At 41.6% G+C, this 16,978-nt stretch overlaps 2 protein-coding genes across 5 annotated transcripts in view; one reads left to right on the forward strand and one right to left on the reverse strand.

Moving 5' to 3' along the window:
* The window catches only part of LOC147456225 (serine/threonine-protein kinase STY13-like), a 26,880-nt gene extending 19,167 nt beyond the window's left edge, over positions 1-7,713 (forward strand). For both annotated transcript variants that reach the window (XM_086514759.1, XM_086514760.1), the window contains exons 5-7: positions 5,917-6,041; positions 6,151-6,309; positions 6,835-7,713. In XM_086514759.1, coding sequence (XP_086370885.1) covers positions 5,917-6,041; positions 6,151-6,309; positions 6,835-7,176 — 626 coding nt within the window. In that variant the 3' untranslated portion in view covers positions 7,177-7,713. The remainder of the gene's footprint in view (positions 1-5,916; positions 6,042-6,150; positions 6,310-6,834) is intronic.
* A 139-nt stretch (positions 7,714-7,852) lies between these two features.
* LOC147456226 (paired amphipathic helix protein Sin3-like 5) lies at positions 7,853-13,819 on the reverse strand. Of its 3 annotated transcripts, XM_086514761.1 has the most exons (10): positions 13,682-13,819; positions 13,494-13,572; positions 12,412-12,552; positions 11,927-12,095; positions 11,725-11,817; positions 10,677-10,871; positions 10,421-10,575; positions 10,209-10,321; positions 9,291-9,522; positions 7,853-9,194 (listed from the first exon to the last, which is right to left on the reverse strand). In XM_086514761.1, the coding sequence occupies exons 2-9, from the start codon at positions 13,544-13,546 to the stop codon at positions 9,305-9,307; spliced, it is 1,137 nt and encodes a 378-aa protein (XP_086370887.1). In that variant the 5' UTR covers positions 13,547-13,572; positions 13,682-13,819; the 3' UTR covers positions 7,853-9,194; positions 9,291-9,304. The 3 variants fall into 3 exon arrangements, with proteins under 3 accessions (XP_086370887.1, XP_086370888.1, XP_086370889.1); XM_086514762.1 differs by lacking the exon at positions 13,682-13,819 and having other exon boundaries at positions 13,494-13,609; XM_086514763.1 differs by lacking the exons at positions 7,853-9,194; positions 9,291-9,522 and having other exon boundaries at positions 9,682-10,321.
* Positions 13,820-16,978: the final 3,159 nt, after the last annotated feature.

The raw sequence follows: 16,978 nt of genomic DNA on the forward strand, positions 1-16,978 counted from the left end.
GATTTTTACATAATGCCCTTGGAAGGTTGTGACGTCTTCCTAGGAGTCTCTTGGTACCATAAGAACAATGCCGTGATCGATTATCGAGCAAAGAAAGCGACTTTGACAAATGAAAAGGACATAAAAATTGTACTTGATGTAAAACGGAAGGGCGAGTCTATCCCTATTGTATCGCCTTCGGGTCATTTCCAAATTAATGAAATCCAGTCTCTTTGTTTACTCGATCTACTTAAAAGAGTTGAATGATAAACATAGACCGAACATGTTTGGACTTGATAAAGAACACCAAGATTTTCTCCATACTCATGCCGATTGCTTTTCTGAGGGCTTGCCATGCGAGTTGCCACCATCTTGTCCTGAGGATCATACCATTGATCTGATACCTGGAAGCACTCCACCAAACCCGCCACCTTACTGTGTTAGCCGAGCCCAGAATGAAGAGATTATGAACCAAGTGAAAGACCTCACCCTACTGCTCTCTGATGTTGGTTTAAAGAAACACGGATCTTGGAGAATGTGCATTGATTACAAAGCTCTCAATAAAATCACCATCAAGGACAGATTCCCAATTCCAAGGATCGATGATATTCTTGACCGACTATAGGGATCCTCTTGTTTTAGCAAGATCGATTTGAAAAGCGGATATTATCAGATCAGAATCGCGCCAGCAGATGTCTACAAGACAACCTTTTGGACGAGCTTCGGTTTGTATGAATTTTTGGTGATGCCTTTTGGCCTTACCAATGCTCCAGTGACTTAAAACAGAATGATGGATAGGATTTTTAGAGAGTACAGATTGTTTGTCGGTACTTTCTTTGATGACATTGTAGTCTTCTCCAAGGATGAAGTAGAACATAAACACCATCTGCTACAGGTCTTTCAGGCATTGCGAGATCACAAGTCAGTTATCAATGCCAAAAAGAGTGAATTTTTCTTGCCAAAGATACACTTTTTGGGACACATCGTCTCAGCAGCAGGAGTATAGATGGACCCTGTCAAGATTGAGACTATACGTGATTGGCCCGATTTGAAGAATGTTCATGAAGTTAGAGGCTTCTTGGGCTTATGTTCTTACTACCGGCGGTTCATTCAGAAGTTTGCAGAGGTAGCTTCCCCTATGCACATTCTGACATAGAAAGGAGTCCCTTTCTCGTGGGGACTTACAGAGGTGACTGCCTTTCAGACATTGAAAGAGAAATTGATTACGGGACCAGTATTGACTTTACCGGATTTGCAAAAGTCATCCGGAGTGTATTGTGATGCTTGTGGTCGTAGTCTGGATGCGGTCTTAATGCAAGAAGGCCATGTCATTGCCTATGAGAGCCGATTGTTTTCAAGGTCAGAATTGACAACACAAATTTATGAGAGAGAGCTTTTGGCGGTTATCCATGCTCTTACTCAGTGTGAGGATTCTAGGTGTTAATCCTTATTAAGCGCGAAGTGCCATGCCCTACATTGAAGTCTTTCTTATCTGATGGTGGTAAAGCTGAAGATTTATTGATCCTTTCCTTGTGCAAGAGGATTTTGCAGAGGTCTAAGAGGAAACAGCTCCATCAATCTCCCCCTTCTCAACTGGAAGCCTTAATACCCGCTGAAACAACTGAAGATTCAGAAGATTCAGGTTCTTGTGTGACAACCAACAAGCACAAAACCCCTTCTTTGGCCGTGTTCCAGGCAGAAAAAGTAGCCTTGTCACCACCCTTGCAGAACCAAGTCTTTGTCTCTAAACAGATACCATATGCTTTGGTGAATGATAATTCTTCAAACTTGAAGACTCCAGTCCTTGCCTTCAGCGGTGCAAAGGATAAAGCAGATACAGACTCTTGCAGCACGACTTTAGTCATTGCAAATGAATCTTTGGACCCAACTTGTTCCATAGATAAACCTTTACAAATGGATATACCTTCAAAAACTACTCTGTCTTAGTTTACGAGATCCCTTCAAGAGGATTTTACTGTTCCAGACAAACCAATGGAATACTTTACAGATTTCCAACTAGTGGTCATCACTCAACAGACAACTCAAGTCAGTAATCAATAATTTCACTCGAAGCAGACACAGATTCAATCTTTTCTTGGACAGCTTGAAGTTACAAAAGACTTTGACAAAGGCACTTATCAAGTTGCAGATATGATCAGTTTTCAGTTTGGCAAAATAGTCATGGTCAATAACAATGCCATTACGTGGGACTTTACAGAAAGAGCTTTAGATGCAGAAGCACAACAATACATTTCCTTCTCCTGTTCTACAACTACCTTGGGTTTTATTTAAAGAGGGAGGGAATGTCACGATTGTGACTATGTTGCAGTATTACATCTACTCCTAGTTGCAGATACGCGAAGTGCCATGCCAAGGAGGACCCCTACGCTTGGATGGTCACACCCCTTCGCTCAAAAGACGTGCCTCTTCGCCAAAAGCCACACTCCTTCGACGACTGGTCACACCCCTTTGCTCTACGGGTGCGACTCTTCGCCCAATGGTTGCAGCTCTTCGCCGAAAGGATGTGTTGTTACATCTAAAGTCATGTCTCTTCACCAGGAGACATGTCTTTTCATTTATGTCTCTTCGTCTCCTATATAAGGAGCCCTTGTATCACACATTCAATCAATAAACACACAGTCTTCTAAGTCTTGTTTCTGAGTTCAGTTCAAGTTTCTTGAGTCTTAATCATGAGTTTAAGTACTTAATTAAGGATTAGTACCTAGAATCCTTACACTCAGTGGTGACATCACCTACTTGGAGCCGATTTTACGGTCTTCACTGATCATCAAAGTTTACGCTACTTCTTGTCACAGAAGCAACTTTCGGAAAAGTAGATGCGGTGGGATAACATCTTGTCATAGTTTCACTTCCAGATTGTCCATGTACAGGGACAAAAGAACTTGGTGGCAGATGCTTTGTCCCAGAAGCCGTTAGTTTTGGCTATTTCCGTGATTCATTCTTAGAAGCTTTGAGGACATGGTCGATCAGTACGCCACAAATCCAGGTTTTTCTGATGTATTCACGCGAATACAGAATGGGGAGGTAGTAGCGGGATATTCCATACAGGATGGCTACTTGATGAAGAAAACGATGTTGTGCGTTACACAGCCGTTGAGGGAAAAGGTTCTAACTGAATGCCATTGTCCACCTTTTACGGGTCACCGCGGCATTGACACCATCTTGAAAGGTGTGGAGCGTTACTTCTTTTGGCCGAGACTCAAGAAGGATGTGGACGACTTTGTACGCAGTTGCTTGGTATGCCAAAAGGTCAAGTTTGACAGGCATAAAGCATAGGGATTGTTAGAGCCTTTATCCATTCCCACCCGTCCCTAGGAAAGTATTGCTATGGATTTCATTTTTGATCTCCCGAAGACACAGAGTAGGCATGATGGCATTTGGAATGTCATCGACAGATTTAGCAAGCAAGCTCACTTCGTGCCAATGAAGAAAACAGTCAAGCCGGATCATTTAGCGAGAGTGTTCATTGCACAGATTTTCAGATTACATGGCATGCCTGAGACAATCGTCTCTGACGGAGGTCCCCGATTCACGAGTTTGTTTTGGAAGGCTATTTGGGAGAACATTGGCCCAAGGTTGCTGTTCTCGTCATCTTTCCACCCGCAGACAGATGGGCAATCTGAGATTGCAAATTCAGTCGTACTGGATTTATTGAATTCTTACATCTTTGATCAGAAGACTCAATGGGAAATTTTTTTGGCCTTGGTGGAATTTTCCTACAATAACACGATCCACTTTTCGACGGGGAAGGCGCCGTTTGAGATCATTGAAGGCGCTCCGAAGGTTCCACCCTTCCTTAGCACGAAAGATAAGATTTTTGAAGCCGACCAGTACACGAGGACTTGACACTGCTTTTGCCAAGGTCCGGGAGGCTTTAGCGAAATCTCAGGAAAGGCACAAGAAGGCAGCAGATCGACACTGTCGTGATTTGAAATTAAAGGAAGACGGTTGGGTGCTCTTACGTTTTGAGAAGGCACGCCTAAGAAAGAAAAAGTGAAAGGAGCGGCTTTTTCCAAAGCTTAGCATGAGATACTATGACCCTTTGCAGATAAAAGAAATGATAAACGATGTCTTCTTTAGACTGAAGCGGCCCAATACTTGGAAGATTCACAATGCATTTCATTTGAGTCTCCAGCAATCAGCATTTTCAGCCATCAGCCACCAGCATTTTCAGTTCAGCCCTTAGCTTCGCGGATCCTCCCCATTCCGTTGCAGATCCTCGCCGCATCGGCCAAGCAGAATCCAGATCAGCCTAGCGTTTTGCATTTTCAGCCAGATCAGCCAGCGTTTTTACTTTTCAGCCCTTGCACCACACGGCGGTTGCAGATCCAAGCCGCAATGCCGCCACAGTAGCTGATCCCCAGCAGAGCATCTAGCGTTTTCAGTTTTCATCCTCGACGCCGTCGTCGTCGACATCATCATCGTCATCGCAGATCCTATCTTGACGACGACACCTTCATCATCGTCATCATAGTCCCGAACTTGACGACGACACCATCGTCGTCATCATCATAGTCACCATCGTCGTCGTCGTCGACATAGACCAGCAGTACCCGCCGTCGACATCATCGTCTTCGACACAGAATCTTCGTCGACAAAGACCCTAGTACCTTGTTGTCGACTTCATCGTCTTCGACATAGACCTCGTCGTCGACCTCCCGTCTTCGACATAGAATTCGCAGTACCCCGTCGTCGACATAGAACCTCTCAGTTCTTCAGTATCCATCAGTTCAGTAGTTCCCAACATCAGTAGTGTCAGTACCCATTAGCATCAACATCTCAGCATTTAGTCCTTGTATCAGCATTGTGCAAGGATAAAGAAAGTACTTGCTTTGGCAACAGAGCAAGGGGGCTCTTGAGGGTTTGGACCCGACATCCCTGTGTCGTCTCTTTTCTCTCTCTTGACTCTCTTTCTTTCAGTTCAGTTCAGTTCTTTCAAGTGAAGTGAAGTGTCCCTTGTGTTTGTGTGCGAAGTACTAGATCTGAGCAAAATCCTTCTTCTCTTCCGCTGCACCTGACAATATATATCGTTTAGTTACTTCTCCCTTTGATGGGTTTATACATATATATATATATATATATATACATACCCATAAAAGGAAGAAGTGGCCGAACGGCGCACAGAGGCCATTTCACAAGAATTTAGAGTGCCCCTCGCGCGCCGTTCGGCTAAAACCCCCTTTTAGGGGTTTTTGGGCATTTTCTCCCTCTTCGGGTGTCACAACGGGCAAGTAAACAGTCAATTTTTAGGTATTTGGGCGTTCCATACGCATTGGCGGTGTCCAAATCTTTAAATTCTGACATTATCTGACAGTTTTGTATATTTTTTTAAAAATTTCAATGATGTAGAAAGCCGTATTGAACGAGTGGTGCCGACCTTGTGAAAAAGACAATCACATTTAATAAAAAGGTGACCGTTTTCAAAAAAGGCAGAAAGTTAGGTTTACTTTTCAAAGTATCTAGTTGTCTTTTTGGACGTACTCAATAAGTGCAAATGCAGTTTAAGAAGATTTTCTAGAGAGAGAAATATAATTTCTTAGAAAGCCCTTCAAATGACCTCCAAAATCTTCTAATGTTTCCTACAACGTTAAAACTCTCTTCTTCTTCTTCTTCTTCTCTCTCTCTCTCTCTCTCTCTCTCTCTCTCTCTGTGCATAGAAAAGAGGCTGATTTCTGCTGCTTGAAAAATCCCTCAGAATGCCTAATGATGTCGATTCTGAGGGCAAGTACATAACTGTTCATGTGTGTGTGGGCGTTCATGTGTGACACACACCATTTTTACATTTTACTACCATGTGACTAGCCCATTTCCCTGACGCTAACATCAGGAATAAAAAGTTCTTAGTCATTCTTGAGAGTGCTTTGAATGACAGAGGTCCAATAAATTTTTTTTCCTGGGTTTTTGATACTGTCACAGACAATCTGCTATTGACTGCCAATCAGAAATCTGTCAAGCTGGTTGACTTTGGGTTGGCCAGGGAAGAGTCTCTGACAGAGATGATGACTGCAGAGACTGGCACCTATCGGTGGATGGCTCCTGAGGTTGCTTTCTCCCCCTTCCTCTTCTTATTTATTTATGAGCAAGAGCTTTACCAACATATTTGATTGATCTTTAAACGACTTTGAAGGTAATGCTTGTTCTGCATGGCAGCTTTATAGTACTGTGACTTTGCGGCTTGGGGATAAGAAACACTACAATAATAAGGTAGACGTGTATAGCTTTGGAATAGTGCTTTGGGAGCTGGTGACCAACAGATTGCCTTTCGAAGGGATGTCGAATCTTCAGGCAGCATATGCAGCAGCATTCAAGGTTGGTGTAGGCAAGTTTCAATAAACATGGCCACCATCACATTAGCAGCAAAAGAGAGAAGTTTATTTTCCTATTATTTGTAGTATTTTGGTTGTATTTCTTTCAAGAAAGGATTTCTGTTTATTTGTTGCTTGTGTTCTGTCCTTTTTTGTATTGATTTTGTTGAATTTAAACCTGTATTCTCTTTATTAATGAGGATCATTTCTTTGTTTCTGTATTAATATATAATTCTATACTCAAAATGTAAGCAAATTTAAAATGTAAGCAAATTTCAGGTGTATTATAATCTGTCATATGTTGTTTCTGTTTGACCGCTTATCGGTGAATGGGGCATTCATTCTCTCTCTATATATTCTTAGCTTTGCTTTTACATTGACGTCTCAGTGAAGTTTTCTTTAAATTTCCATTTAATTTCTTCTGCAAACTTTCAAATTTCTAGTTTTCGAAGATACATTTGAGATGGGAAGCTTAGGATTTTTATGTCCTCTTCAACTGAGTATATTTACTTCTTGTTTTTCCTGGTAGAATGCGAGACCAACTATTCCTGATGGGTTGCCAGAGGAGCTAGTCTTCATTTTGCAGTCATGCTGGGCGGAAGAACCAAACATGCGGCCAACTTTTGGCCAGGTCGTGCAAATGCTAGCAACTTTGCTTCCCACAATACCTGAGCCGGAACCACGGGTCCCCACACACAGCTTGTCACCTAAACTCAACAGTATTCTAAAGGATGACATATCAGATGGGGGAAGCCCTAAACAGCTCAAAGACGACCTGTCGGATGGAGGAAGCCCGGCAAAATCGAAGCGACGTTTCTTGTGCTTTGGGCAATGCTTTGCATCAGATAATGAGCAATTGGTGTGTGAGTAGCTGGTGCCCTTGAAGCAGTGGGTTCACCTTACTTGAATGAACTTTCGATTGATAGTCCTACTAACAGCAGTTTGATTTGCTACCTTCAATTGCGTTTCGTACTGATACAGCTCATATGGTTTCATCTGTGCATTGAGGGTATAGGGCGGGGCTCCTGGTTTTCAGCTTTAGTTGATTGTAGTGCAATCGACCGAAGTGTTCGCAAAAGCCATAGCCTTGAATAGATCTCGGCGTTGTCTCCTTGTGATTGCCTCTTACGCATTTCATTGGCAGAAATATATACTTCTGACAATGAAGCTGGAGGACAATGCACCAATATACGGAAGGATAACTTTTTAGCTGCCTGATTTTGATAACCACGGGTACGATCATGATGAGGAGATTGCCGCATGCTTTTGGGAGTCGAACGTGTCTCTTTTTTATGTCATCTGTGGTTATTGAGGATGTATCTTCATCCAAGAATTGGGCATTCCCCAATTATTGCAAGACATTTGATGGGTCATTAATGGAGAACAGAGTGATGCAAGTTTGTGTTTCTTTATGCATGTTGCTCAAAAGCAAGCACCTTGATAAATCTATGAATAACAAATCTTTCATTATACCATCAGCAGTCAACTTTTCAAGTAGTTTATGCAAATGCTGAAAGAGAGTATTCTGTGTAAAGTATAAGCCAGTAAAATATCTAAGATGTAAAGATATCTTACTCTTTTTAAGGGGAGTGATAAGTCCATAGGTTCGTGATTTTTTTCTTTTCGACTGAAGGAATTGAATTTGGGTTTTCACACACCCACCAGAACAAAATACTAGGCTACAACTCTAATAGTACAAGCAATTCTTTTTGAAGGTATATTTATGGTTATCAATACCTAAATTCATTGAGCTATGGAACAATGCAACCGATACACCATCGAAGTTGCATATGAAATTATGGAAGGTGATTTAAATGCCCATTCGAAGCTAATTATGAGCCTTCCTCTTATTTTTGCTCCAGCTTACTCTACTCTGCAAATGCAAGTGTCAAAACACCAATTACTAATTATAAACCATTCACAAAGATTGTCGACTCCACCAACAGGAGCCTTATTCTTGTTTTGAAGCAATCCTAGTCAAGATGCTCCAAAACAGCAGGTTTTGATAAGTTCTTAAAGTTTTGGCTTTTTTCAATTTGAGGGTAAGTGATGCCACAAAGCAATCGTGGGAATGAATTGAAAGATTTTTCCATATCTTTTTCTAGCGATCATGCTTTTGTGGATTATATGTATTCATTTGCATGCACTTTTGATGCCTATGGAAAGGAGGATATTCATGAAGACTTAAGAGAGGGCTCTTACTTGTTCCTTGCATTGTAAGTTGGGCATTTGATTTGGGCTCAACTTGATTGATTACAAACGAATAATATACGATCTTTGCTCTATTTTGATCGCGCATTGTGCTGATTGCAAACATTTCTATTTTGATTAGATGAAGCAACTAGAAATGTTGGCCTTTGTTTCGGAGAATGTTCTTGTATGCGTAAGCTTTTGTCATGCATAGAGGCCCTTGGTGCTCGTGGGTTGTAAATGTGCTGAAGATGAGGCCTAACTTATGGGGAGAAATCTAATATGAAGACCGTTACTAACTTCGGCAGGTGACTTGGGCAGAATTCACACCTTCAACTGCTTTTTTGGCAGTGTGTGTGTATTTTCCATGGAAAAAAAAATCTTATCAAAGGAGAAAACAATCAAATCAATGCGTGGATTCTTATCAACACTTTTGTGAGAAAATTCAACGGCAATCACTTCCCTTATCAAATCCTCGTTGCATCAAGTCCGATGCGACGAGAATTTGTGATAGCATTGACTGACTTAACGTATGCTTTTGTAGTAGCTACATTCAAATCTCCAAGAGTTCTGTCAAAAAAAAAACATACAAAGAACCGTTAGAAATTCTCAAATACTCAAAAAATGGAAGATGACATATCCTCCGCCAAAAACGAGAGCGTTCCGTAATGACATCAAAATCGCGAATTTCAAAGGTCCCTGCAACAAGACAATGCTTGCATTAGAAGATATCAATAAGCCAATGCAACCAACGACTTATAACACAATCGGTTAATCACAGGTTTCAGCTTGTACTTTAAAGGACTTATTTATTTTTTGGGAATAATCCGAGACTTCTCATAGTTTTTAGCTACAGCATCTGCCCAAAGCCTGATTGAAGTTTCCTTCAATGCCAACCATTCATCGCTCTTTTGTCGGACACGAACAAGAAGTATGGGGACGGTTGAACGGGGGTCTCCATGGAGACTGTCAAGAGCCTCAAGGCCATGCTCCCCATAGATGCGCTCAATATGTCGCAATTGGATAGCTATGCATGGATAAAACCATAGAATCAAAGTGAGAACTAATTATTGGGATCTAAAAATAATGCTTCTAAACACACGATGCCCTTTTAAAAAGGAAATCAAAAAAATGTGAGGGAAATAAATACATGTTACTTATATTTAGACCTCGTAAAAGACGCAGATAAGTAAGCAGATTGCAAAAAGAGAGAGATAATTGAAAGATGGACACTCAATACCTTTGGCCAAAGGAATATTAAGAACTTCTTTTAGAAGCCCATTGAAAACAATAGAAGAAAAGATATGGCTTTTCTCATGGTGCTTTTGGCTTGAAAATGTTAATTGGCAAGCTATTACCGAAAAGTGGATGAAGGAATGGTAAATTCTATCATGGCGGAATTAGTCAGTTTTGGCGAATTAAGCTGTCCATCTGTATCAAATGCATAACCAATTTTTGCACGACAGAACTACGAAAATCCACGTTAAGCCACAGGTCGTATTGTGTGTTATTATTAGATGTTTGGGTGCACGTGCATGTGCGAATGCTTGCAAAATATCTACTAACATAATATGGCGGAAGGGGGAGCCCTTTACACGTGTCGCAATCTGCGACTTGAAGGCTACAAACAAGCCCCTTTGCACGCGATAAAGAGGGAGAGAGGGGGAGAGAGAGGCCGGTGAAGGAGGCCGGCCGTACTAGTATGCATAATACCTGTCAAGTAATCATCCACGATAACCTCTCCTTGTTTTTGAATTGCATCCGATAACCTTTCCAAGCCTTCAAGTGTGTAGGTGGCAGTCTCTATAAGCATATCCAATTCATACCTGCGCATGTGATTGTGCTAAGCATCAACTTCTTGATTCCCTTATTTCTGTGTGAAAATGTTGTTTTTTCCCATGGAATTTGTCCATGACGACTCATACCTGTCGTCATCGCACTTCTGTATAGCCTTTTCATACTTATTTGTGGGCCTAGGATTTCCATAGTAGCTGTCTTCGCTGATTCGACCGAGCACCCATTTGTCATTAAGAACAGCACGTGCTAGTGGTGTCCGTGATGCAACACTTGGGAAGGGATACTACATCAAACCCAAGAAATATGCAGCATTATGTGCATTGTACATTCAGTGTTTGAAGGCAAACAATTTGGATGGAGATCATAACTCCACGAGTGACATACATTAGGCGGTAAACGGCGATAAGAAGGACTGCACTTGTTGCATTGTGACAAGTCTAGCTTAGAAATTGGGGTATCCATATATGTGCGCCTTTCCCGGGCATTTTCATTGGGATTTAAAGAATTGAAAAGATCTTCAGGAAAAAAGCACACAAACTCTTCCACTAGAGCTGAATGATTCTTCCAAAGATCTGCAACCTGGTAAAAAGATAAGAATTGCCAAAAACAAGGTGAAGGGTGGCTCATGTTGGCTTTCTAAAACAATAAGTATAAAAAGGAAGTCATTATGAGGCTCTTAAATGAAGGGACCAAGGTTGAAAGCTATTAAAAAAAACAAGGTCTGAAGTCACAATGGTCTGCATAAGAATATAAGAAATAGTGTGTGTGTGTGTGAGAGAGAGAGAGAGAGAGAGAGAGAGAGAGAGAGAAGAAGAAGAAGAAGAAGAAGAAGAAGAAGAGAGTTTTAACGTTGTAGGAAACTATCCCAAGAGACCACAAAGATCTAGCCGATGAGGAGTTGAACTCAAGACCTGTTGAGAGAGAGAGAGAGAGAGAGAGAGAGAGAGAGAGAGAGAGAGAGAGAGAGAGAGACCAACCCACTCCTCACTTCCCTTTTATAAAAGTAGGAAAACAAAGTACAAAAGATAATGCTTACTTAATGCCTCTCTCATAAGAAATAGGAAGAAGAAGTAGTTTTCCATCATTGACTTGCCACATGGCACTAATTGACAAGCCTTATCTAACAGTCCACAATTGCTCAGATTGGCATTGTGCTATCCATTATCGACCAAGAACTACTTCCTCAAGCATCTCTCTAGGAGCCATCACTTGAAGAGTTCAATGCTTTACTAAAGCCTCAAGTGGGCCAAAAAAAAGGGGAGAGAAGGAATTCAATGCTTCACATGCAAGGTAGGTCCAAATAAGTAGCAAAAATGATTTAAAAAAAGTAAAAAATGTATGCCTATCTCCCTTCTTTGTTGAGGGTTGCATGCATCCACACTAGGAATTGTATAAATCAGCCAATGATGCAAGCACATTTGAGACCGGACACCTTGTTACGAAAGTCCTCAGTAGTAGAGGTGTTGCCTCTATAGTGATTGATGACAATATCCATCAACGTTTTGAATAGTGCCTCATCTTGAACCTGTAAAATTTAGATATATATATATATATATATATATATGAGCAAAAAAGGATGAGCAAAACATGCACTTAAATCTTAAACAAATGTTGTTGAGTGCGTCAAAGCATACTTTAATCCTCTGTACAAAGCTATACGCTTGAGAGAAATCCAACTCTTTCGCAACACTTTTGATTATTGAATTGTACCCTTTAGGGAGGAAAGCATTAAATCCCAAGAGCAGATCAGGATGACCAAAGAATATGGCTACCATTTTTGCCACGGTTTCCGAAATAGTAATGCTGTGAAATAGCACAAATATAATTAGCACACAGAAAAATAGACACATGCACACACACACACACACATAGATACATATGAGCACATACATACATACAAAAAACAGACATATGCATGCATCCATATACACATACATACATGTACCCACATATATACATATACATACATACATACATACACATATACAAGCATACATGCATGCCTAGACACACCTACACACACATGCAGACGCATAACATACATCAATTTTCTCCCGGAAACGATGACAGAGGACTTTCTTAGTTTCCCTGCATTAAGCATTCACACAACACACATTACCTTCCTGCTTTATAAGCTCGCAAGGCTCCATCGAACTCATGATAAAGTCCCTTGTCGCCCCTAGAAGCCTGTGCAACACTTTGTACAAAAGAAATTGCTGCATTTGTAGTGCCCAAGGAGATTGGCCTTGTTGTTTGAGGCCTATATGGAGATAAAAAAGTAGTAAGAAAAAGGATTCTTCTCGTATGTGCTTTTTTGTACCACACCTTGTGTCTGTGTGTGCACGCATGCGTTTGTGTATGTATGTAGTATATGCATATATGTGTGTGTATGTACACATGTGTATATGTATGTATGCTTGTATACGTATAGATGTCCACGGTGATCACAAGTAATTATGCTTTATTCTAGCATGCGCAAACAGAGCCAGTCTCGGTGATGACCGTTTATGGAAGAACCATCAATCATTAATGATCAACTCTCATATGTATTCTTGTATATGTATAGATGTCCATGGTGATCACAAGTAATTATGATTTATTCTAGCATGTGCATACAGAGCTAGTCTCGGTGATGACCGTTTATGGAAGAACCATTAATCATTAATGATCAACTCTCGTTGCTTCCATTTTCTAGAAGTATCAGTGCTTTGGGCCGGCGATACGGTCTGTCCTCAAATGTGCGAGCCATCCTCGCCTCCTCGGCTTCCATTGCATGGAGATCTCTATGTCCCCATAGTCATATATCTCGCACTACCGGATCTGTGTATGCACCACATGAAAGGGCATTGTGTGCGTGCACGCGCATGCAAGGGGACCCCCTTACCCCGACGTGATAAGGGTCAAGTAGTGCCTCCTTTCAAAGCCATTCACGGTGATTACCATTAACCATTAATCAATAATCAGTAGTGATTAAACCATTAATCATTAGCCATTAAACCATTAAACCATTAACCATTAATCATTACCCATTAAACTTTTAACCATTAACTATTAACTCTGATTGCTTCCATCTTCTAGGAGCACAAGTGCTTTGCTCTGCGCAATATGGTCATGTGCTAAGGGCTCTATGATTCAAATGTCATTGCGCACGCATGAATCCTGCAGAAGCCTTATTTGAAGAAATAGTTGGACAAATCTGACCTGCCCAGTCGGCTCTGCACCTGCACACCCTTCTTGTCTTGGGCGCGCTTCATCCTGTGATATATCTCTTTGATTTCTCCTGCATTTGAAAGGTCATCTCTCACTCTCTCTCTCTCTCTCTCTCTCTCTCACACACACACACACACACACACACACACACACACACACACACAATATTTGATCATAACCTGACCCAACGGCAGAAAGCTTCTGTATTGATGAAGGTCGTTACAATTGGGGCTTGCAAGAAGTCTCTGTCTCACTTGTGTATATCACGTCCCATTGAAGCAGAATAGAAAGGTGGCAGAAGCCACGACGAACGGAAATGGTTCGCCCACACCGCATTCAAAATAGGCGGGCGATGGACGCTGCATCTGGCCAACGGACACGAGGCCTAAAAAGTCCTCTTTTTGGCCTGCCCAAGGGGCTAAGGCCATAGCGATGTGTTCCCTTTTTCTTAGTGAAAAATGTCACGCGTATTTTAAAAATAAAAGTAAACAATAAAAATAGTCCGTGTGTTTTTGAGTGGTTCTTGAGAGGATGGGTTCATTGGGTTGGGTGTCTTGTGAGTGGTTCTCGAGATGAAGGGTTAGGTGTCTGATCAAGACTAGTTGTTGCAAGTTGGAAGGCTTAAATGGGGTTGGTGAGAAGCCATATAATGAGTAGAGCGCTTTCATTCTTCTCTCTTTTGGAGTGGAGACTCTTTGAGCTCTGTGGAGGATGCTCTCATTGCCTATAGTACTAATGAAACCCTAGCAAGCCTTTGTGTTGGGGAGTGGTGAAGGAGTACGAGCGGAAGTGCGACGCGAGAGAGAGTGCGAGAAGAAGAGCACGACGATATGGTGAACTCACTCTACTGTAATGTGTAGAGCATAGTGAGTTCTTAGTAGGTTTTTACAAAAGAATATGTGTACATACCTGGTGGCCCGCCCACTTACCTGGGCGACCACATTGGGCTTTATACCCCAACAACCTCCCACTTAAAGTCCAATGTGGTGCTTTAAGTGTGAGAGAAGCTACTATACAAGCTAATATACAAGAGATGTAGAGAAGTGATGTACTACCCTACACCTAACTGCTTGCGAAAATGCGCAAAGCTCTCTGAGGGAAGTCCTTTTGTAAGTAGATCAGCAGGATTCTCTGTGGTGTGAACTTTGACAAGCTGAAGTTGCTTATCCTCGAGCATTTCCCTGATGAAATGATACTTCACATCCACATGCTTTGTCTTTGAGTGATAAACTGGATTGCGAGCCAATTGTATAGCACTTTGACTATCACAATATAACACAGGCATCTCTTCTTTGATTCCCAAATCTGTTACTAGTCGATTAAGCCAAATTGATTCTTTGCATGCCTCTGATGCTGCAACATATTCAGCCTCTGTAGTAGACTGAGTAACACAATCTTGTAATCTAGAACGCCATGATACTACTCCACCAGCTAATGTAAAGACATACCCTGACGTAGACCTTCGGTTGTCTAAGTCACCTGCATAATCTGAGTCTGTAAAACCCTTTACACTTAGCTCCTGACTCCCATAGCATATACGCATACTCTTTGTAGCTTTCAGGTATCTCAATATTCCTTTCATTGCCTCCCAATGTTTCTTGCCTGGGTTTGACATGTATCGACTTACTACTCCCACTGCAAATGCAATGTCTGGGTGAGTAGCAATCATTGCATACATCAAACTACTCACTGCAGACGCATATGGAATCTTATCCATTTCAGCCTGTTCTTCCTCAGACACAGGACAATCTTGTTTGCTAAGTTTCACATATGGTGGCAATGGAACACTCAGTGCCTTTCCCTTCTCCATATTGAAACGTTGCAAAACCTTGTCAATATACTCTGTTTGAGATAACCAAATCAACTTCTTTGATCTGTCTCTCTCAATGCGCATACCAAGTATATGACTTGCCTCACCCATGTCTTTCATGTCAAACGATTTTGCCATCTTTGACTTCAAAGCTGAAATTTCTTCCAAGTGCTTGCCAGCAATCAACATGTCATCCACATACAAAATAAGGATCAGCCAACTACCATCCTTAGCCTTCTTTGTATATAGACAGTGATCGAACTCACTACGTTTGTAGCCTTGAGAAAGCATAAACTTGTGGAATTTATGGTACCATGCCCTCGGTGATTGTTTTAAGCCATAAAGACTCTTTAACAACTGGCATACCCAATCTTCCTTGCCTTTCTCAACAAACCCTTCTGGCTGCTGCATGTAAATTTCCACATCTAAATCACCATGCAAGAACGCTGTCTTGACATCCATTTGGTGCAACACCAAATCTAATATGGCAACCAATGCAAGAAAGCATCTCAATGTAGTCATCTTGACCACCAGAGAGAAGACTTCATCAAAGTCAATGCCTTGTTCTTGCTTAAAGCCCTTGGCAACAAGCCTTGCTTTGTACTTTGGCTGACTATCATGAGCGGTGATCTTATACCTGTAAACCCATTTACAAGGTAGAGCCTTTTTGCCCTGTGGTAATTTAACTAGCTTCCATGTCTGGTTTTTATGCAGAGCTGTCATCTCTGACTGCATGGCCAATTGCCAATTCCCGGAGTCCTTCATTTGCACTGCTTCCTTGTAACATGAAGGCTGATTGCAATCAGTCAACATGACATAGTTCATAGATGGAACAAACCTATCAGGAGGTCGCGTGACATGTCCAGATCTACGCACAATAGGTGGCTCAGGCTCAGCCACAACCTCTGGTTCCACTCTATCCTGTCCTTGCTCCTCTTGAGCCCTGACATTTTGTCTTGCACGTGCAGGTCCATCTTCTTGAAAGACAACTCTTCTAATCTCCTCAACCCTCTCTGGTTTAGAATGATATTTGGATTCATTAAAGTGAACATCATTGCTGCGGACAACCTTTCTGGATTCGGGATCCCAAAGTCTGTACCCCATCTCACCAGAATTACCATAGCCTAGAAAGATGCACTTTCTACTCTTTGGCTCAAGTTTGTTCCTAAATTCCTTTGGAACGTGAGTATATGCCTCACAACCAAAGACTCTGAGATGCTTGTATGAGGGCATTTTGCCTGACCATACCATCTCTGGCACTGAATCCTTCTGCAAAACCTTGCTAGGAGAGCTATTTACAAGATGAACAGCTGTTGATACAGCTTCAGCCCAAAACCCATTTGGCAGCTGTGCATTAGACAACATACTTCTGACCTTCTCTTGTATGGTCCTATTCATCCTCTCAGCAACACCATTTTGAGGAGGATTGTAAGGAGCAGTAAGTTCACGTTTTATACCTTTTGACTCACAAAAGTCCTGAAAGGCCTTTGAAACATACTCTCCACCATTGTCAGTGCGTAAGCATTTAAGCTTCTTGCCACTCTGATTCTCCACAAGTGTCACAAACGTTTTGAAAACACTAAACGCTTCATCCTTGTGCTTGAGAAAGTAAACCCATACTTTCCTCGAGTAATCATCTATAAATGTCATAAAGTAAGAAGCTCCC

This window comes from Adiantum capillus-veneris, chromosome 6 (assembly GCF_014529385.1).
Source record: "Adiantum capillus-veneris isolate H3 chromosome 6, ASM1452938v2, whole genome shotgun sequence".
Taxonomy (NCBI): Eukaryota; Viridiplantae; Streptophyta; class Polypodiopsida; order Polypodiales; family Pteridaceae; genus Adiantum; species Adiantum capillus-veneris.

What these genes read in the sequence shown, in the direction of transcription:
- LOC147456226 (XM_086514761.1), bottom strand. Translation starts at nt 13,546, where the DNA reads ATGAAGCGCGCCCAAGACAAGAAGGGTGTGCAGGTGCAGAGCCGACTG. An exon ending in GTGCAGAGCCGACTGGGCAG is followed by an intron (nt 12,553 to 13,493) that starts GTCAGATTTGTC and finishes ATCTCCATATAG; the next exon opens with GCCTCAAACAACAAGGCCAA. An exon ending in CAGAAGTGCGATGACGACAG is followed by an intron (nt 10,322 to 10,420) that starts GTATGAGTCGTC and finishes TCACATGCGCAG; the next exon opens with GTATGAATTGGATATGCTTA.